We start from the raw sequence: 20,269 nt of genomic DNA, 5'->3' as shown, positions 1-20,269 counted from the left end.
TATTAAATGACAGTAAAATTATCAGAAATAAAATAACTCATGTGGATAAGACCTCGCTTTTCCTCGATGAATTTCTGCTTTGTTTGACCTCCCTACGGTTGCCATGATGATGCTATCATCTAAGGAAATAAGAAGCCCGAAGTATTTTTAATCAGATTACAGTAATGCAATTGTCACTACACTAATACAGTATTAAGGGGAATTGGACGTTATCGCATGCAAAGTAATGGTAAAAATAGCCTATCTTTAAGCAGCCATAAATGTAATACTATTTATCACAGCTATTTCATTTTTTAGTAATATATGTATACACATTAAATTTTAAAATGAAAAAAGAATGGTTAATCTAGTTTAAATCTTACCCTTAAATTAATTTTTTAATTTAAACATATGTTTTATATAACTTCACTACATACCTGTGATTAGGTACACTCTATTCACTTATCATAGCACACATTGAATTAAAATTTTGGCTACTTACTGCTAATAGATACTAAAACATACCCTACTAAAATTATTAAAATATCTGTAGTGTTATGGGCACAGGGCTTATACTAATCTTCAATTTTTTTTAAATTTATTGACGGTAATGATTACTATAAGCCCTATGCCCATAATATTACAGATATATGAATAATTTTAGTAGGATATGTTTTAGTATCTATTAGCAGTAAGTGGTCAAATTTTCAATTCAGTATGTGCTATAATAAGTGAATAGAGTGTACCTAATCACAGGTATGTAGTGAATTCATAAAAAAAATTGCGCTTAATTAAAAAAATTAATTTAAGGATACAGATTTACTCTAGAGTCACCATTCTTTTTCATTTTAAAGCTTAATATGTATACACACATAGCTAACAAAAATGAAAGACCACTGATAAATAGTAGACTATTATATTTATGACTGCTAGAAGATAGGCTATTTTTACCATTATTTTGCATGCGATAATGACCAACTCCCCTTTAAGAAGACAGATGAACTTCCTGTTTCTTTGGAAAATGTGAGTGGTCCAGACTTTCATTAATGTAGACAAGGGATACAGAACTGGCGAGAGTGGGGTGAAAGCATGGGGAAAGCGTTGGTTCCCCGTCCACAGTCCACCGGCGTTGAATGACGTATCTGTGACTCGTACGCAATCACATAAGACAGACACTGAATACAAATCCCCTCCCCTACCAAGTCAATGACGCAGGGATGGAAGGAAGGGGTGAGTGACGTATCCGATGAGTGACGCAATGTCACGATTGTTGCCTAGTTCTGCAAGCCTGGTGTAGACTGTGGCTTTAGAGCGCAATGTGTGAAGCACACCGCTATGACTTTCAATTCGTCCAGTATTGATATGTTCTTCAGGTGATTTGTTTGAGCAGAAACGTTTTAGTTTTGAAATAAATACTTTAATAAATGTGGACATTTGTAGTGCAATTATTTATGTTCACCCATTTATTTTGTGTAAATATATGCATTTCTGCTGTTAAAGACATGATTGAAATACGTTATTTACTTACCGGTAGTTCACAATTCAGAATTTTGCTTGCTTGCATGGTATCACACGCGAATAACAAGGCGTCAGCGTGAACTTATAAAAACCTTCCATGGTTACTTGCTCTGTGAAACGTTCATATGAACTACGAAGTTCGCTTCCGGGATACAGTACCTCCCGAACGTAAGTAGGCTATGCTTATGATGGAATTGGTCCACAAGATGATAAGGTTGCTTTCTCCAATCATTGTAGATAACAAAGGAATTGTAGAACGGCAGTATCCGAGAAGAAGACTTGCGCAACGCTGTTCAGTTTCACACGGGGTCTTCTTTGCATAGCATAATGGATACTAAGCTTATGTCCCTCCAGGTGTTGAGTGTACCCGTAAAGTAACCACACACGTTGCTCATTTTTCAGAGAATTATCCTCGACGAGGGGACCTTATCAGATACAGTTTCGAAGGTAAATTCAGAGCCCAGTGCTCCACTAACCACCCGTAACTATGGCGACGGGCTTAAGCTAAGGACTTGCAAAGCAGTCTCTTTGCAGTTTCTTGCAGAAGAAAGCCCTAATTAAGCTAACTTTTAACTCACCGGCAAACAGCATACTGCACCTGATTAATCAATTAACTTGCGCAGAATGTCCAGAAGTTACTTAAGCATAGGAAGTTCGGATGCCTGACTATTAAAACATACCTAATGAAAACAGTATCACTATTTTTTTTCATCCATTTATAGGACTACTTCTCCTTAGTTTACAAATGCTAATTTTTTTAATCTAGAAATTTCTGTATTTTGTCGCGCCACTCAGTCAATACCATTACTCACTCACATGGAGCAATTCATAAACAAGTTTTGAAGTTTAGGGATATTATGTAGAGGCCAAAATAAGGAAATGCTTTCTAATATCACACGATATAGAATTAAAGTTAATTGCAGTGACTTCATCATTGTATTCCGAAACGAAAAAAAGAAGAGAGCAAACGGCGATTCGACAAGTCGGACCTGAATAATGATTTTATATAATATATATTTATGTATGTATCTGATACCTACCCACTTCACTTGCGTGATTCGGGTTCCGCATATTGTGGATAGATGGCAGGATTATTAGCCTACCCATTTTCTTGGATACTGTAATTTATTTGGGAATTGCCTGTCACCACTGGTTCTCGCGGAAGAGAGAATGAAAGAGTGAATGATGGAGCAGAACCTGATAAAAACGGTGTAACAAAGAGCAATAAACACTTTCTAGCTAAACTCCGTCAATCTCTGGCTATTTCCAACAGTGACTGGAGTATTCTGTAACAGTCAGGAGAAACTCCCGATAAGGAGTTATTAGAACTGAGGCACGTGTGTGATATGAAGCCGCTACTATACCTGGTAAGGTTTATCTTGCCTCAGTAGCAATAAAACTAAGTCCCTTCAAATGAGGGTGGAGATTATAGGAGGGCTGTAAATTTTCAGGATTCCTTTCAAAACCTTGTTATTGTACAGGATACCGGAACTCAGTTTCTTGTAAGACACGCTCAGTGACGGAACTACAAAGTATGAAGAGTGATATTTTGTTATTTTATTTTGCGCTACAGAATGTATCAACTAGTCCCTTCCGCCACTGGATGGATGGACGGCATCATTCCACTCCCCCATCGCCATAACAACATAGACGAAGTAAGACATATCTCCTTTCTCTCTCTTTTCACAGTGAGACAAGATACATCACACAGCCTTTAGTCAACTCAGTGTTTTATTTTTTCCCCAGCGGCATGCAACGGTACGCAGTACCGGCACCTGTCATGGATTGGAAAAATGAACCATAAAAATGTCAATAATTGTCACTGTTAGTTGTAAGAGTTGGCAATATGTTTATCCAAAATAATTGTGATATTTATATTTTGTTAAACACCCGGAAATTAAATTAGGCCTGCTACATAACTTTCTCTATGAAGGTAGCGAGTAAATTGGCTGTTCGTGTGACTTCTCGTGAGTGGTAGCAGTGCAATTCTTGTTGGAAATGAGCACGATAAGCTATATTTATACCTGTAGGCAAGAAAAAACAGTGAATATGAAGAGCCGTCCGATTCTATAAATCGTAGAACCAACAGTAAAGAAAACATTGTTCGGCAGGAAGAAATACGTCTCGAGTAATGTTCTCATTTTTTAATATTAACACAAAAAATTATTTCTGTCAGAGGAATGAGCGGCTGTGTCTTAAATATAAAATACTAAGTTGTAAGTTGTAGAGTACGCCAAAATATTACAAGTCTTGGAGTCGAAAAACAAATAGGAATGAAAATCTGAGTGGGCAAATAAATTATCTACTTCGGTGAATTCTGCAAGAAACAGATATTGTCTTTGAGGAACAAACATTTTCTAGCTCGTAAAACATCATAGGAAATAAGTGCAGAAGCTAAGTAAGAATCATTAGAGAAACACTGTTTAAAATCTGTTCCTCGTACAAAAACGTACAGTCAAAGTGTTTCGAACTGCTTACAGAGAAGCCAAAAAATCAAGCATTTAACAATTTGAAGAAGAAATAAACTTACAAGAACTCAGTGCTTTGACATGGGCCTACATTCCTTGAATGCATGTACAGTATTAGTAATGTTAATAATATTGGAAATGAAAATAATGAGGTATACATTTATAAGAATGGTTGTAAATTCTAAGACCAACTTTTCCTTAACGAATTCACTACTGCTTGGCGGTAGTTGGAAGAAGACATACATAATCTAAAAAGATGACAAACCACATATTTCGCTGTCAGTAACTCGGAAAAGCCTTTGAACGTTATATAGGTAACTTTGCTACATTTTGATTTGCTTCATTAACTTCCATCTGGAACAGATTAATCAAAATCATCAATTCCTAAAGTATGTGATTCCTTACCAATTGTAAAGCAGATGCCATCCTGAGCCTCCTAATATAGAGCCTTCCATAAGTCGCGCACATCTTAATAATACGTTCACATATATTTATAAAGATGAATTTATTAATGAACTCTTTTTACCATGTTTGCTGCCACTTTTTTTAGCACGTATACACTGATGTTAATCTCCGTTTTTATGTTCCTCTTTAGTTCCTCCAGAGTGTGCGGTCTGTTTTTGTATACCCTTCCTTTAAGATAACCACACAGGAAGAAATCTGTAGAATTAAGTCGGGGGAACGTGGAGGCCATAATCCTTGAGAAATGCTACGCTCACCAAAACAAAACTAGCACAAAAACTGCATGGTTTTATTAGATGTATGACATGTGGCACTGTCCTGCTGGGACCAACAATCACGTTCAACATTGTCAAGAAGCGCAATAAACTGTGTAATGATGTCTATGTACAGAACACTGACCGAATTGTTAGGCACTGCCACATCCGGATAAATCCTACGAAATTCATCTACAACACGTGCATAAGAACGACTGGAAACATAATGTTCGACAACGAAAACTCGTTGCTCTTGAGAAAACGACATGTTTGCCGAGCAATAAACAAAGGACTACTGCAAGCGTTAAACGTTAGTGTATACATACATAGCAGAGTGACATCTTGGTTTGTTGCTGTTAATACCGCTAATGCTATCTAGCGGTAGCCGATATCACTTTCCAACTGCATTACTCAATATAGACACTATAATTTTAATGTGCGCGACTTTTAGAGTGCTCTGTATTACGACCGTTTTAAACGTAAATAAAAATCATGCGCCCACGTGGATGGCGGGAGACAAAAGACTCTTCAGAATTGTTTCTAAAAAAATTGTCAGGTTCCGGACTCCGATGCTCTTAGTTGTGAGTAATTTGCGAACAGGTCACCTAGCAGAAGAATAGATAAAACTAAGGACATTCTGCATAGTACAGTAACTGGTAACATGCATTAGTAGTGAGTGTTTAACAGCTACGTAACGTATTAATATTAACGAAGGGGGTTGTTCTTGGAATTGTAATTATTGTTGTGTGAAAGGAGACTTATCGAACTGTGAGGCTCTAACTTAGAATGAAGTCCGCCTTCGAACAGTCCTCAATTCACACAGCAATATATCTAATTCAAAGAAACAAGTTGTCACTGTGTCTTCTCTTCAATTGATATAGTACAGTTCAGGGAGGCTGTAAGGAAACTTTGACAACGTGTCGAACATTGGTAAGTACACCATCCAACAGAGTATGATGAAACAATGCCACGAAGTGATTTTTTGAAATAACATCATGAAAGTTAAAAAAAAAAATTGTAAATCAGTATATTGTAGTGCGTAATTTAAAAATTAAATTATAAATGTTAACTATATTGCTTCATTTGTTGTTGCTAACAAGTAAGGAAACTCATCACAAAATATTACGACTACTCCGTAGATTTTGGAGTATGTCATCCTAGGAAATTAAATGTTGTTAATATCTCAATGATCATATACGGAAACTAAGAGGAAGACATAAAATAGGAAAGATTGGAGAATGTTGTGTTTGCGGTGAAAGACCTGCCCTTGGACAGAAAACTATGAATAAGTGAATGAAATAATTCAGATTTATCTTCATAAGATGCTTGCTATATTTCACCAACATATTATTTCTTCACGATTCTAAACCACCTGGCACTCAAAATAAAATCGTCAGATGTTTCAAAGACCTTCCCAGTCTCTTTCCTCCGGGGCTGTCATTAAAAATTTCTAGAGAGATTCTGTTGTAATCCATTCTTATACAGTTTTTACCAAAAGTTTAAGGACACCCCTACAAAAGTAATGTTTCAATCCTGACTTTATGCTTATGTGAAACCTCCTGATCTTTAAACAGGGAACAAATGCCTGTCAAAAATGAAGTTTTTACTTTAAACGCAATCTCTCTATCTTTCAAACTGTGGATTATATAACAATTTTTCTGTTATAAAAACTTGTTGGAAAATTACATTTTTTGTAGGAAAAAATTAATTATTCCAGAATGAGTGTACTTATATCAATGAATTTTGGAATGGAGTTAGACATATCTGAAATGTTTCTTGTGAAATTATTACTTTATATTTTAAAAAATTGTAACAACTCATTCACGCATTGGAATCCAGATTTTTTTCTTTTATTTAGGAAAAATTTCCCGTTTCTAAAATTCTTCTAAGTTTGAAATTCGCCGCAAATTGATCAGAAACCGCCATTGTCATTTACATCATAACATTGGGAGTTGTTAAAAACTTGTCAATAGCTTACTCTCCTCATTTTTGGTAATCAGCTGTGGAGTTTGTTACAAGTGTGGAAAGGTTGATTTATTCCTTGAAAAAAAAAGTGAAAATGGGTCGAAATTCAGCAAGTATGGACATGGAGCGACAAATTATTGTAATATCTAACTCTGTTCCAAAATTCATTGATGTAAGTACATCCATTCTGGAGTAATTAATTTTTTCTACAAAAATATAATTATTCAATAAGTTTCATAACAGTTAAATTGTTATATAATTCACAGCTTTAAAGATAGAGATATTAAGTTTGCAGTAAAAAAAAAAGCTTTATTTTTCACAGGAATTTGGTCTCTGTGTAAACTTCAGGGGTTTTGACATAAGTGTAAGGACAAAAGTGAAACAACTCCTTTGAAGGAGTTCCTTAAACTTTTGGTAGAAGCTGTATGTTGTATCCAGTCATGTAAGTTTTGTCACTCTCTCTCACATTTCTTCGTACATTTTCATCCAACGCCAATTATTAGTTTAAATGTAATTATTTTCTTTGGTCATATCGGATTTATGCTTCATTTCAGAATTCCTTGTACAGTCTCTCTCTACTTCCTAATCTTTCATCCAGTAAAATTTCTATTATTTTTTCTAGTCCTAGAAACTTTGTTTGGCAATTTTTCAGATGATCTCTGAATCAGAGCAATGTTTTATGATTATTTTGATAATACAGAGAGTAGTTTGACCCAAGCCACATCATTGAAATTTAACATAATAAACTGAGCACTCCTGAGCACATACAATGTTGAGTATCCGAATTCTAACACAAGGTAGAGAAGTTTAATTAAAAACAGAAAAATCATATTTAATTTCAAATCATTACGGTACTATAATAACATAGTCTTAGCTCCCGTCATAGAAATCTTTGAAATGTATTTGAAGTACGAGTACATTTACGGTATCATTTACGTTCGAGGATACCACCACCTATTTGAATCACACTTCGTTTGCACTTTTATTTCTAACATTGTTCTTCTAAATAGTATGTCACAGCTGCTTCTTACTAGCGTAATTTTTCTGGAGAATAGAGCTGTCTCACAATAGTATAGGTAGGCTATAAGAAGCAAGTTAATATAAAAAAAATCTTACTCTTCTGCTGCCTATGATGTTTATTGTGGACTACTCTTACAGTAGCTTCTCTGATTATAGCAAACTACATGGAAGAGTGTGGCTTTGTTTATTTCATTCTCACTTCAGTTATTGTTGTCATTTCTGCAGATGGCCGGGAAACTCTCTGTATATCATTTTACATACACACATCCAGATTAACCTATGATTGAGGTTCTGGCTGATAAGTACATCTATTATCAGGCAGTACATATCATTTGACGATTCTGTGGTGTTTGGTAAGAACATTTTAACTCCAAAAATGACTTTATTAGCTGAAAGCGCAGCCCTATAATATAAAAGCAGTTCTCTTTCGTCTGGTATAGCCGTGATATCTCCATGTAATCTTATGTTATTTTCATTCACATTTGTATGTGAACTGACACATCTGAAGTCTGATTAGTGCAATATGTTATTAGTCAGCGATGTATGCAATGGAGGGGGAAAGAAACTGGTCATCCTATTCCATTATCTCCTGGCCTAGTTGTCTCATGAGTGATACCTTGTTGATGTCACTTGTGGAGTCCAGACCTGTCTTCGGACAGTTGACTAAACAACAACAACAACAACATCCAGATTTTTCCTGCATTTTCAGATTCCTTAGCACTTCAATTTTAAATCCTTACTAAAAGAAACGAAAGACGAACAAATAGTGAACTTCTGTAGAGATCAACACATGATTTGAAAGCGCATACTATGAATAAAACTTTTGTTGCTAAGATGTCTTCGGTTTTTCCCGACCCTATGTAGTAATCTAAAGAACGACGAACTATCACTGTGTATGTAAATTTGTCACACAACATGTCACAAATTCATTGTAGAAAATATTACCGTCGTTCTTGCATCAAAGTTTTCTATTTTATAAATGTGTAATTTTCACAGTTATCTTCAACTTGTTTCTCATCTCTTTGGAAATGTTATGGCTCCTAATTATCCTTGGTAACATACTAGATTCTTTTGACCCACCTGTGTCATAAGCTTAATTGTATCCAAGTTAATTAATTATATGAGTTACCAACCTTAGAGTGAATATGTTTACAAGTACTGGATAAGCTGTACTTGTAATAATTGTATTTAGGCAGGCACGAATATACCTTAGTAAGTTATTTTGAACTAAAATACTTACCAACATTTCATCAACGAGATAATGAAGTAGTCCTACATACCAATATCTCTAAAACTATCGTCAGCATGTGAAACATAATTCTAAGCATGTACTTTCACTTTTCATAATTTTTTATATGTGACAATAATTCATTCTGCTCCTTTCATTGTGTTTAATTTTCTTCCTAATACATTAATTTATCATCGTGGATAATTTCAAAATAGTAGCTGTAATTAGTATGTAGACATAGAACAAAATAATTTTAAGACAGACGTCTCTCTGAAGTGCTTCTTCATAAAAGGTAGAAATATAATTATTTCATAATAGCCAAGTGCGCTCTAAGTATCAGTCGGTTAAAAATCTAACGATGAATGAATTTTCCTAAGGTACGGTATAAAAATGGAAAACTTTTTAATCATTTTTAATGTTCTGCACCTTTAAGTCATGCCACTCACTACTCCCACTATTTATATCCCGATCTGGAAGATCCAGATTAGTTATTATGAATAGCAGCGTGTAGGTCCGAACTGTAAGGCACATAGCGTTTGAAGGTTAACGGTGAATTACAATTAAATTATGACATATCATTAGTTATTACGAATAACAACGCTCATATGCGAGCTGTAAGACATCCAGTCATTGAAGGTGGATGATGAATTGTAATTAAATATACATGACATATCATTAATGAGTTTTTACGAATAACAACGCTCAGGTGCTGTAAAACATCCAATCCTTGAAGGTTTAAGATTAATTGGATTTGAAGAAGCATGATATGTCCTTGATTAGTTATTATTAGTAGAAGCGTGCGAGTCCGAACTGTAAGGCACAGTAAGAGGACTGGCACGTGCTTGCAGAGCTGAACAGTCTGTCGGAGAATAACGGGCCATGCGCCGACTACAAGCCTGGCGAGGACGACCTGCAAGCTTTCGACTTCATCCGCAAGTTCCGCCTGGACGTGCTGGAGACACAGTACCCTGGCGTGACGAGGGTGCGCGGCTCCAATCGTATGCAGACGGCCTACCGGCTCGACAGGGACGCCGATCTCACCCTGCCAACCAGGTACCGTCCATAAAGAACTAGTAGTTTTTAAGTCATAAATACACCTTCACTTTTATTGCGAATGTTGCTACAGTTTTTGTCAGATGTATTTTTCTTGTCATTTCTCTCCCTCTCTCTCTCTCCTCTCCCTCTCCTCTCCCCTCACATCTCCCCTTCCCACCTCCCACACTCTCCCCTCTCTTTTTCCCTACCTCTCACCCTCCTCTCCACCTCTCCCCCTCTCTGCCACTCTCTCCCCATCTTCGTCCCCCTTCCATCTCCCTCTCCTCTTCCTCTTCCACTCTCTCCCTATCTGCCTTCCTCTCTCCCTCCCATTCTTCCTCCATCTCTCCCCTTCCTCTCCTCTCTCCCTATCCTTCCCTTCTTCTCTCTTCCTCTCTTCCTTCTTCCTCCGCCCCTCCCCTCCCTCTTTCCCTCCCTCTCTCTTCCTCCCTCTCCGTCTCTCTCCCTCCCTCTTCTCTATCTCTCCCACTCCCCATTTCTCTCTCTATCTCTCTCGGGGGTACGGGTCGAAGTCCTTTTGTAATAGGATCTTAAGTTGTATTGTACAGCTCATGCATTATGTCCAGACACTCCCTCACTCTTCCCACAGAGCTGCGCACGAGATCGGATGAGTCTACTTACGAATTATAGGGGAATGGGTTTGCCTTTGCCTTGAACTCGGTAGACACACGCCCAACCTTCCCTTCTACTCCTACCCCCTCCATGTTCCCCTAGTGCGCATCGCGAGTGTCTTGACAAAATGCATGAGCTGTATTTGTTTGAAAGGCGTCCATATAATAAATTTCGATGTTACATATCGTCGGCGTACTTCTAAAACTAGTAAGTCCAGTTTTTCCTGAAATTCTAAATGTGTATATATTTCAAAATTCGTCTGATGATAATACTTAGTAAGTTTGCAAATGTTTCTCTATTTTATAAATAAATGCATAACAGTTGTTATCTTGGGTATAAAAAGAATAAGAAGTTATTTTGCTCTCTTGTACAATTTCCTAAAATGCATTACGAGGTTTTGAAAGTAAGCCAACGATATGTAATTTTATAGCAGCAGTGTTGTAAACACTAGACAGTAATAAGTAGGGTGCGGACGTTGATGAAAAGTCATCTTATTTTTCACATTAGGACGATGCCTATTAATATAGAAAACCTTTCTATGTTAATATCAACGTAAAAATTAATTTCTTAGATTGTATTATTTGCTTTTTTGACGTTTTTGAACTAATAAGTCATTTTTACATTCTTTTCGGCATTTTTTGGTCATTTTTAATATTTTGAAGAACTCTTAGATCATTTTGAATGCATTTTACTACCTTCTTTACATAGGCTGTTAAATCTTTTTCTAAGCAAACAGATGAGTAGTAGGCCCTACTAGTAATTACCTACTGAATAAGTGGATAACAGTGAAGTTTGAGTTTTATAGTTTGGAACAAACTCTAAAGTCCATCCCTCATTTCACTGAAGGCTTCACCTCACACAACAGAAGTAATATAAAATGCTTGACAACACCGCTGCTGCTCTTTTGTTGGTACAAGGATGTCTTTAGAATTTGTTTGGAAGGGGGGAAAATTTCACCGTTTCCTGGACAATAGGACGTTGTGTCCCCAATATGGTTCGGAAGGAATGTACTACAGTAGACAGTATTTTTAACACAAAGATTGCAGAAATGTACGTTGCGCCCACAATTTTTTTTGTTATTTACACTCCCTGTCTGGAAGGTCTGGTAACAAAAAGTGCAAAGCGGAAGGAGACTGAGAATAAAGGCACTGACATGGACCACCCCTGACTGAAACACATCGTAAACCCTCATTAAAATCTATAGTTTTCCCTTAAAACTTTCATTTTTTTGCGTGCTCTTTTCTTTTGTCTTAGTCAAATTCCAGGAAGTTGCCTCCTCTCTCCGACATTTGCAGGACAGTCATTGAAACAAGGTGACTAATTTTTAAGAAGTTGTGGTGCGAGTACGGTGAATAATATTTAAATGTCATTTTCTTTTAATTTCATGCCATTTTTCATTTATTGTAAGGGCATTTTATTGATAATTTTAAATAGATTTTTAGGTCAACATCATCCGCCCCCTAGTAATAAGCTTTGAAATAAGAATGCTATGTTATCCCTACAAAATTTAATGATAACCTGTGGCGCGTGCATAGGGACATCTTCCCGCTGGGACTGCCTGAGCAGTTCTCGTTCATCTGCACGTTCCGGACTCGCAAGCTGGCCAAGAGCCCGTGGCACATCATCAGGATATCCGACATCCAGAACAAGCCGCAGTTCCTCGTGACGCTCAACCCCAGGAAAGAGACCGTCGAGTTCTCCATTACCAACTTCGAGGGACGGCTGCAGACACTTGTCTTCAACAAGGCTCAGGTGAGGAAGATGGGCGTGAGAGTAAATGGATGGATGGATGCATGAGTGGGTGGATAGAAGGATGGATGGATGGATGGATGGATGGATGGATGGATGGATGGATTGATGGAAGAATGGATGGAAGGGTGGATGGAAGGATGGGTGGATGGATGGATGGATGGAAGGTTGGATGGATGGATGGATGGAAGGGTAGATGGATGGATGGATGGATGGATGGATGGATGGATGGATGGATGGGTGGATAGATGGATGGATGGGTGGATGGATGGGTGGGTGGATGGATGGATGGATGGATGGAAGGATGGATGGATGGATGGGTGGATGGATGAGTGGGTAGACAAAGGAGTATGAATTAGTGATGGGATGAATTGGAGTGGATACATCGCTGTAGAAATCAAATGAAACGTAAGAAAGAAGCGGAGAGGAGTAAACGGTTAACTAAATGATATGGCGTTAGTCTAATGACAAGTGGTTGGCTGACTAAATCTACGGTACATAGTACATTAGTGAAGGTCATACCTCCTACATATACAGTACGATTATCTAGTCCTGACAGTCGCCGGCAATGTGCGCCTGGGTCAGGCGATTCCATTTAGTTATGCAAAGGAATGTTTGGGTTAGTCACTCGCTTGCCTTCGGAGCGATCAGATGTCATGCATGCGGTATAGCCTTGTGTTTCCAGTACAGTCAAGCCGTACTGCATTCCTTTACCGACCGCTCGCCCTTATCTCTACTCCGGAGCTCTCCTCACTACTCCTATTACTTCCCCTCTTTCGCGTCACCGAGCTGTCGGTACTAGGTTCGTTCAAACAACAGTCAGGAACTGTCCGTAACCATCGTGAGCATGCGCAGTACAGAAAAAGCGTTCAACACAATCCGAACCAGTTCTGAACCCGAAACATGTACTGCAGTCGGGCGTTCCAACAAGCTTTTGACACAGGTTCGGAACGGTCAGAAATAGTCCGCGGATTGAGTGAGGCATGTACGGAAGAGTACGCAAGACGCGCATGCGCATAAACTCACCAACGTGTCCTGGATACTGAAGAAAAACATGATCGACTGTTCACATCAATGAGGTTAAAGATGAAAAGTGACAGTACAGACGAATAATAAAACTAGAGATTTAATTTAAATTTTCGCCAAAAAGAAAGGGAGTGGAAATTATTTTGGTATTGAAATAGTTAATTACAATTTCAACATGCAGCTTTGATTAAAAGTATAATAAATAACGTACATACATTAATAATTAAAAAAAAGAACTATTTTTAGATGAGAGTTCCCCATTACACGACATTGAATTAGCGGAATTCTTGCCTTCCATATTTTTTGTAATCTTTTTATAGAAAATGATCGAAATTCTATTTTCTGCAATTAGAATTAGCTGCGAAACGATAATAATAAGCATCCCGTTCTTAGCAATGATGATCACAGTTACAGCATCTCTGGATTTAGTACATAACGATCCGCGAAAGCGTTCCAACAGCGTCCAGTCCAGTTTCAATCCCATAGCAGATGCTCAACTAGCGCATGCACATAAGATGGTACAGGAACCGTACATGAACTGATCCATGAACCGCTTGTTGGAACGAACCTACTAAATAATCGGTCTGTACGCTTCGTGAACGAAAACACGAGCGTAGCGGTTTCCTAGCTCCAAAGAATAAGCATGACGCTACGCTGACGAATCTATGAAGTAACGTCTGGTGGACGAACGGCCTAAGCTCCAAATCCGCGAAGACACTAGAAGAGAGGAAAGAGCTGGATTGAGAAGGGGAATCAGGAAATGAATAAAGCTTAATTGGAAATAGTGGAAGTACAGATCTTTTATTTTATCTCTGCTTCTGTACAATGCCACAGTTTGCGGAGGGGGAAAAGAGATAGGAAAAATTGTAATTCTTTTAATACACTGTAATTGAAATTTTACTGTCACTGACCGGCAGAGATATAATGAAACATCTATAGAGCAGGAAAGAAGAAGAAGATGGCGATGGTGATTACGGAAAAGAATGTGAAGAAAGGTGTGGTGGTGGTAAGGGTGACGGTGATGATGATAATGAAGAAGAAGAGAAGGAGAAGGAGAAAAAGAAGTAGTGGAAGGAATGGTAGCTGTTCCCAGCTGTAGTAATAGCATGTGAGTGGCGGGAGCAAGAGGCAGACCCATGGCCTCTGCTTGTGCGTCATGCCCGGCCAGTTGACTGCAGTTGACCACAGTTCATTGCAGTCAATGTTCCAGTAGACATGATTGCGCAGTGCAATGCCACTCAGCGTCTCCATTTAATTTTAAACAGAGAAGTAACTGCACTTGTCACACTACGACATGCACATACGTAAATCAAGAATATTTGATGAATGAAAATGCTGAATAGTTTTTCTGTTGAAGACCTTCAGAATACAGTTATAGAATGGGCAAGTACCTTAGAAGAACGAGGTATGGCTGTGAATATTAGTAAAAGCAAAATAATGAAGATTGGAGGGGAAAAGGTAAATTTCGAAATAAAATGGAAAAATCAAACATTAGAACAAGTAAATAGTTATAAGTATTTAGGAACAATAATAAATGACGATGGCAAACTAGACGAAGAAATAAACAATCGAATTAGAAAAGCAAATCAAGTTTATTATAATCTAAATAACACAATTATTGGAAAAAGAGAAGTAAACAAGAAAACAAAAATGCAGATTTATAAAACAGTATATTTACCTGTACTCCTATATGGTGCTGAGACTTGGGCAATGATGGATAAGCATAAAAGTAGGGTGACGGCATCAGAAATGAAATATCTGAGAAAAGTAGTTGGGAAAACTAAGAGAGATAGAGTTAGAAATATAAATATTAGAGATGAACTACAGCAAGCACCAATGGTACTTAGAACAAATTGAAAGGAAACAAATGAATTGGTTTGGGCATCTGGTTAGAATGGGAGATGAGAGGAAAGTGAAAGAAGTATTCGAATCAAGAGTAGAAGGTAAAAGGAGGAGGGATAGACCAAGAATAGAATGGGAACAATACGTTAATGATGTGGTGAGGAGAAGAGGGAAGGAAATCCGGGAAATAAGAAGATTGGCATTGGACCGGGAGAGATATAAGAAATGGGTGAAGGACCCGACACTGCAAGGCACAAGGGATAGATGAAGAAGAAGAAGAAGAAGAAGAAGAAGAAGAAGAAGAAGAAGAAGTAGTAGTTAGTTGTTTAACGACTCTGTATCAACTACTAGGTTATTTAACGTCGATGGAGCTGGTGATAGCAAGATTGTATTTGGCGAAATGAGGACGACGATTCTCCTTATATTACCTGACATTCTCCTTACAGTTGGGGAAAATCTCGAAAAACACAACTAGGTAATCAGTCCAAGCGGGAATCGAACCCACTCCCGAGTGGAACCTCCGATTAGAGGATCAGCTCCTTACCCTTTTGCTACTTCGGCGCCGGTGACTAAAATTCAACACTCGTCTTCCAGTAATTAATTTTCTTGTAGCCGCTAGAGGGCAGCACAATCTGCGAGCGTTTTTCCAAACATATTTCACCTTTTACATTTTCTCTCCATATCCATTGTTGACACACATGCGCTTTTATTCCCGTAGAGTGCCTTCCCCTGCTCCATAAATTTTACATGTTTTATTTTACCATTCACTCCCTCTATTTCCGTATATAATCGTTGTTCCTGCAATAACTTCTATGTGCAAAATGTCAAATTTTTCAGTAGGAAGAAAAAACACGTCAGTTATTCATCCTATGGCAGCCGTACATAGGAGACGGTGAATTCTTACATTTTCGAAACAAAGAAATATAATTACATATAGGATATTTTATTATTTGCTATATCACTATTTACTTACTTACTTACTTACTTACTTACATATGGCTTTTAAGGAACCCATGGGTTCATTGCTGCCCTCACATAAGCCTGCCATCGGTCCCCATCCTGTGAAAGATTATTCCAGTCTCTATCATCATATCCCACATCCCTCAAATCCATTTTAATATTATCCTCCCATCTACGTCTCGGCCTTCCCAAAGGTCTTTTTCCGTCCGGCCTCTCGACTAACACTCTACATGCATTTCTGGATTCGCCCATACTTGCTACATGCCCTGCCCATCTCAAACGTCTGGATTTAATGTTCCTAATTATGTCAGGTGAAGAATACAATGCGTGCAGTTCTGCGTTGTGTAACTTTCTCCATTCTCCTGTAACTTCATCAGCAGTTTGTATTTGAATTTGCCCAAAATAGTTTTTCCATCTGTTCAGGATTGAATGAGAGTCTGCAAGCAAATCACCATTGACATCCTTGATCACGTTTACCCTTGCGTGATATCCGTTCTTAAATTCTTTTATACTCTTATAGGCCTATACGAGGCTTATTGTATGGATTCGTAACAAGCTGTTCTTTATGGTGATGGGTTGTTAGGCCTTCGCCCAACCCCCAAGCTGGAGGACCACCCCTTATCGGCTGTCCACGACTGCTTATTCAATATATTCGCAGCTACCATCCATATCTGGAGGCCGTCTCCTCTATCCGTAACCTGAGGATGAGCTATGCCGATATCACTGTTTAAGTTATTTAATAGAGCAAAAATCTGAAAATCAATAAATATGTCACATAGGAGTTATTGCAGGAACAACGACGATATGCAATGCCATTGTAATACCAGCGTCTTGTTTTCATTCACGTGGATTTAGCCATTTGTAACGAATCATGGAGGAGGATATTTTTCTCGCATTTTTCTTCGCCTAAAGATGAAAGTACATTCAACCTTCGAAACGTTGTGAGAAGTTTTGTAAACTCACTAGCAGTGACAATTCTTCTCTTCTTTGACAGGTGTTCGACAAGAACTGGCACAAGATCCACTTCGGGGTGTACCGGGAGCAGGTGGTGCTGTATGTAGACTGTGAGCAGACCACCGCGGAGCTGCTGGAGCCTCGTGGACCAATTGACGTCAACGGCGACATTACCATCTCCAAGATGGCCGGCAGCCGCAACACGGTGCCCGTGAGTAGCACCAGTCAGTGTTAGTTGCACCAGCATGGAATGCATAGTTAGTCAAGCTTTGTATAGCTTGATAGTACAATAATATTGAAGTAGAGTACCCCTTAGCATCTCCATCTAGTGACAGCCAACGTACGTGTTGTTTCTTGTTAGTACGTGACATCACTTCAAAAATAAATAAAATTAATAACAAGCTTTAGATTTGAAATTGCTTTGATCAGAGTTTTTAAGAATTTATGAACCGCTATCAAATGACATAACAAGAATTTGACATGAAATCATTTTTGTAACACATACATACATACATACATACATACATACATACATACATACATACATACATACATACATAACATAACATAACATAACATAACATACATACATACATACATACTGAGTACATACATACATACATAACATACGTGCATACATACATACATACATACATACATACATACATACATACATACATACATACATACATACATACATACATACATACATACATACATACATACATACATACATAGAAATACAGATTAGACACATGCATTACATTACTTTAAGAAAAACCCTTTGTAAATATATAGCAAAGTAAGAATAACAGTTGATATAACAAATTGATCAACAATGACAAGTTTGTAAATATGTTGAATTAATCTTGCTGGAGTAGAGGTTTCCAATTGCTTGAGATTCAAACCCAGGATCAAGTGCCAGTCTTGACAGTTTGTGTTAATCCCTTCTTCATCGAGCAGCTGTTCGTAAGGGATTCCCGAATTTAATTCATTCAGCCTTTCTCAGAGGGGTTACTTCAGTGGCGGAGCGTGAATGTAGAATAGTAGGCCTACATTATGCAACGAGCCTATAATGGTAGTAATTAAGACGCGAGGATGTTTATGAAACGAGCGCAAGCGAGTTTCATAACTTTCACACGAGCGTCTTAATTACCATTATAGGCAAGTTTCATACGACTTTTTATGCTCGACCATATTTCTAACTTGAAATTATTCATAAGTATGCATGTTATTGTTATGTGAATGAGTGCAATAGCCTACCTCATGAATTGTGAGATGTGCACAGACGCGAAAGTATTGATTTTTCCGGGAAACGAATGTCGACGACCTTGATATAATCTAGAGAGTAAGATAAACATTAGTCCTGATATAATCTTGAAATTGAATTCGACATTGAAAAACGAGATGACAATTTGAATATTATTTACAATTAACGCTAATTATTACAGTAACAGAACATAACCTTCTGCGACAGTATTGGATTTCCACCTCCGTGACCTTTCCATAGTTGTCTTTCGATTGCATATCCGAGAATAATCGAAAACCTGAACTTTAATGAATAGGTGTACTTTAATGACATGCGTTAAAGGACTGCTACCAGGTGTATAATTACTACATTTCGGCATGGTCAAGCATAAAAAGTGTTAGCAGTCACATTATCTCTGGCTAACCAAGACTGTTGTCAGTATCACAATTTTAGTAAATCTTACGTTAATTGTGATATCAGTTGATCTCTTGAATACCGTTCTGCATTGAAATTGTTTATAGGTGGAGTGGTCTTCCTGTTTCAATTATATATTTTTAATTGTGATTTCTACTGCCAAATGATTGTTTTAATAACTGTTCTATGATACAATCAGAGTCACTTATTTCGATTTATTTCGCTATATTAAAAATGCCATTTTTATTCTCACGTAAGTGTTCCCGGAATCGCTAACGCGATCGCTTCTCACTCGCAGCTTTCACTCATGGTCAAGGGAAGAGAGGAGAGGGAGCAGGTCTCACCAAGCGCATGCTCTTAACACCAGTTGCTAGTTCCAGTGTTATAGCACAAGCGAGGTATATGGATAGTTAGCACAAGATAGATCGCTAACAAGGACTATTCACACGTAACAAAAACTGATCGTTGTAGCGAATATTTTCCGGCCTGACCAAAAAATGATGTTTATATTTTAATTAAAATCCACAAGAAGTAGGCCTAACTGTAAAATATAACTTATTTCAACTAAAATAACATTTAACAAAATAACTTTCAAAGTGTCGGCATTGCTAACATCACTATATAACATGGACGCGCCGCCACTGGGTTACTTCGAATAAAGTGTATAAAAACGTAACAATATGCAGCACCCGGCACACAATCACTCCCGCAATCTCTGACAAGTGATACTTTACATTGAGAAAGAAGTTGCACCTTTGTAGCTTCTATCAATCACAAATAGAAAGATTTAAAAAAAAATCCGTTTTATATGAAGATGTATAAGAGATAAATTAATTGAAAGAGTTCACTCCCACAGCGAATTGTTTATGATAAATTTAAGATTCAGCTGTAAAAGAATGTGGAAAAATGCTGAAAAAAACTACATAAGGCAGGTATATATAGTACTTAGGCCCTACTCGTATTTTTGAGCGCGCATGTGAATGCCGTCCCTATCTGGGAAAATAGTCGCATATTGATAAAAAAATATATATGTATATATAGCCCAACATATTAATTTTAATGTATTTATTAATGAGCAAGTACTGTATTCAAAACGAATAAATTTGAATTATTTATGTAACATTATACAGTATTTACAATTAATTGGAAGTTATAGGTCTTGCAAGCAGGGATTACCGATGATATGAATGCGAACGAAACAATCGATAAGGAAGAGCGGACGACAGGAAAGGTCACGAAATAACTTCAAGAGTACAGTCGGAAGAGAAACGACATCGATAGAATCAGTCTTGCATTGTGATAGTTACAGTACTGTTTTACTTTCAGTTCCACTGCATGTGAATACGTGTCTTGTTCCAAGTGCGTTTATTTTATTATGTAGTGATGGAGCGTTCCCCTCGCAGAGTATCATTATTTTATTCTTAAACATGATGTTGCGCGTTTAATTCGCTTCGAATTTTTCTCTTGCTACGCTCTTCATTTTCACAGGATGTCCCCATCTGTTCATCTTCTT

At 37.6% G+C, this 20,269-nt stretch overlaps 1 protein-coding gene across 5 annotated transcripts in view; it reads left to right on the top strand.

Annotated features, from left to right (window-relative positions):
* Positions 1-20,269, top strand: part of LOC138703524 (collagen alpha-1(IX) chain-like) — a 223,596-nt gene that overhangs the window by 148,884 nt on the left and 54,443 nt on the right. For 4 of the 5 annotated variants that reach the window (XM_069831445.1, XM_069831449.1, XM_069831446.1 and 1 more), the window contains 3 exons: positions 9,743-9,947; positions 12,098-12,314; positions 17,134-17,304. In XM_069831445.1, coding sequence (XP_069687546.1) covers positions 9,743-9,947; positions 12,098-12,314; positions 17,134-17,304 — 593 coding nt within the window. Of the gene's footprint in view, positions 1-1,899; positions 1,945-9,742; positions 9,948-12,097; positions 12,315-17,133; positions 17,305-20,269 lie in introns of all 5 variants that reach the window. The other variant, XM_069831447.1, reaches the window with a different exon arrangement.

The sequence above is a fragment of the Periplaneta americana genome, chromosome 7, assembly GCF_040183065.1.
Source record: "Periplaneta americana isolate PAMFEO1 chromosome 7, P.americana_PAMFEO1_priV1, whole genome shotgun sequence".
Lineage (NCBI taxonomy): Eukaryota > Metazoa > Arthropoda > Insecta > Blattodea > Blattidae > Periplaneta > Periplaneta americana.
This window is presented reverse-complemented; position numbering and strand designations above follow the sequence as displayed.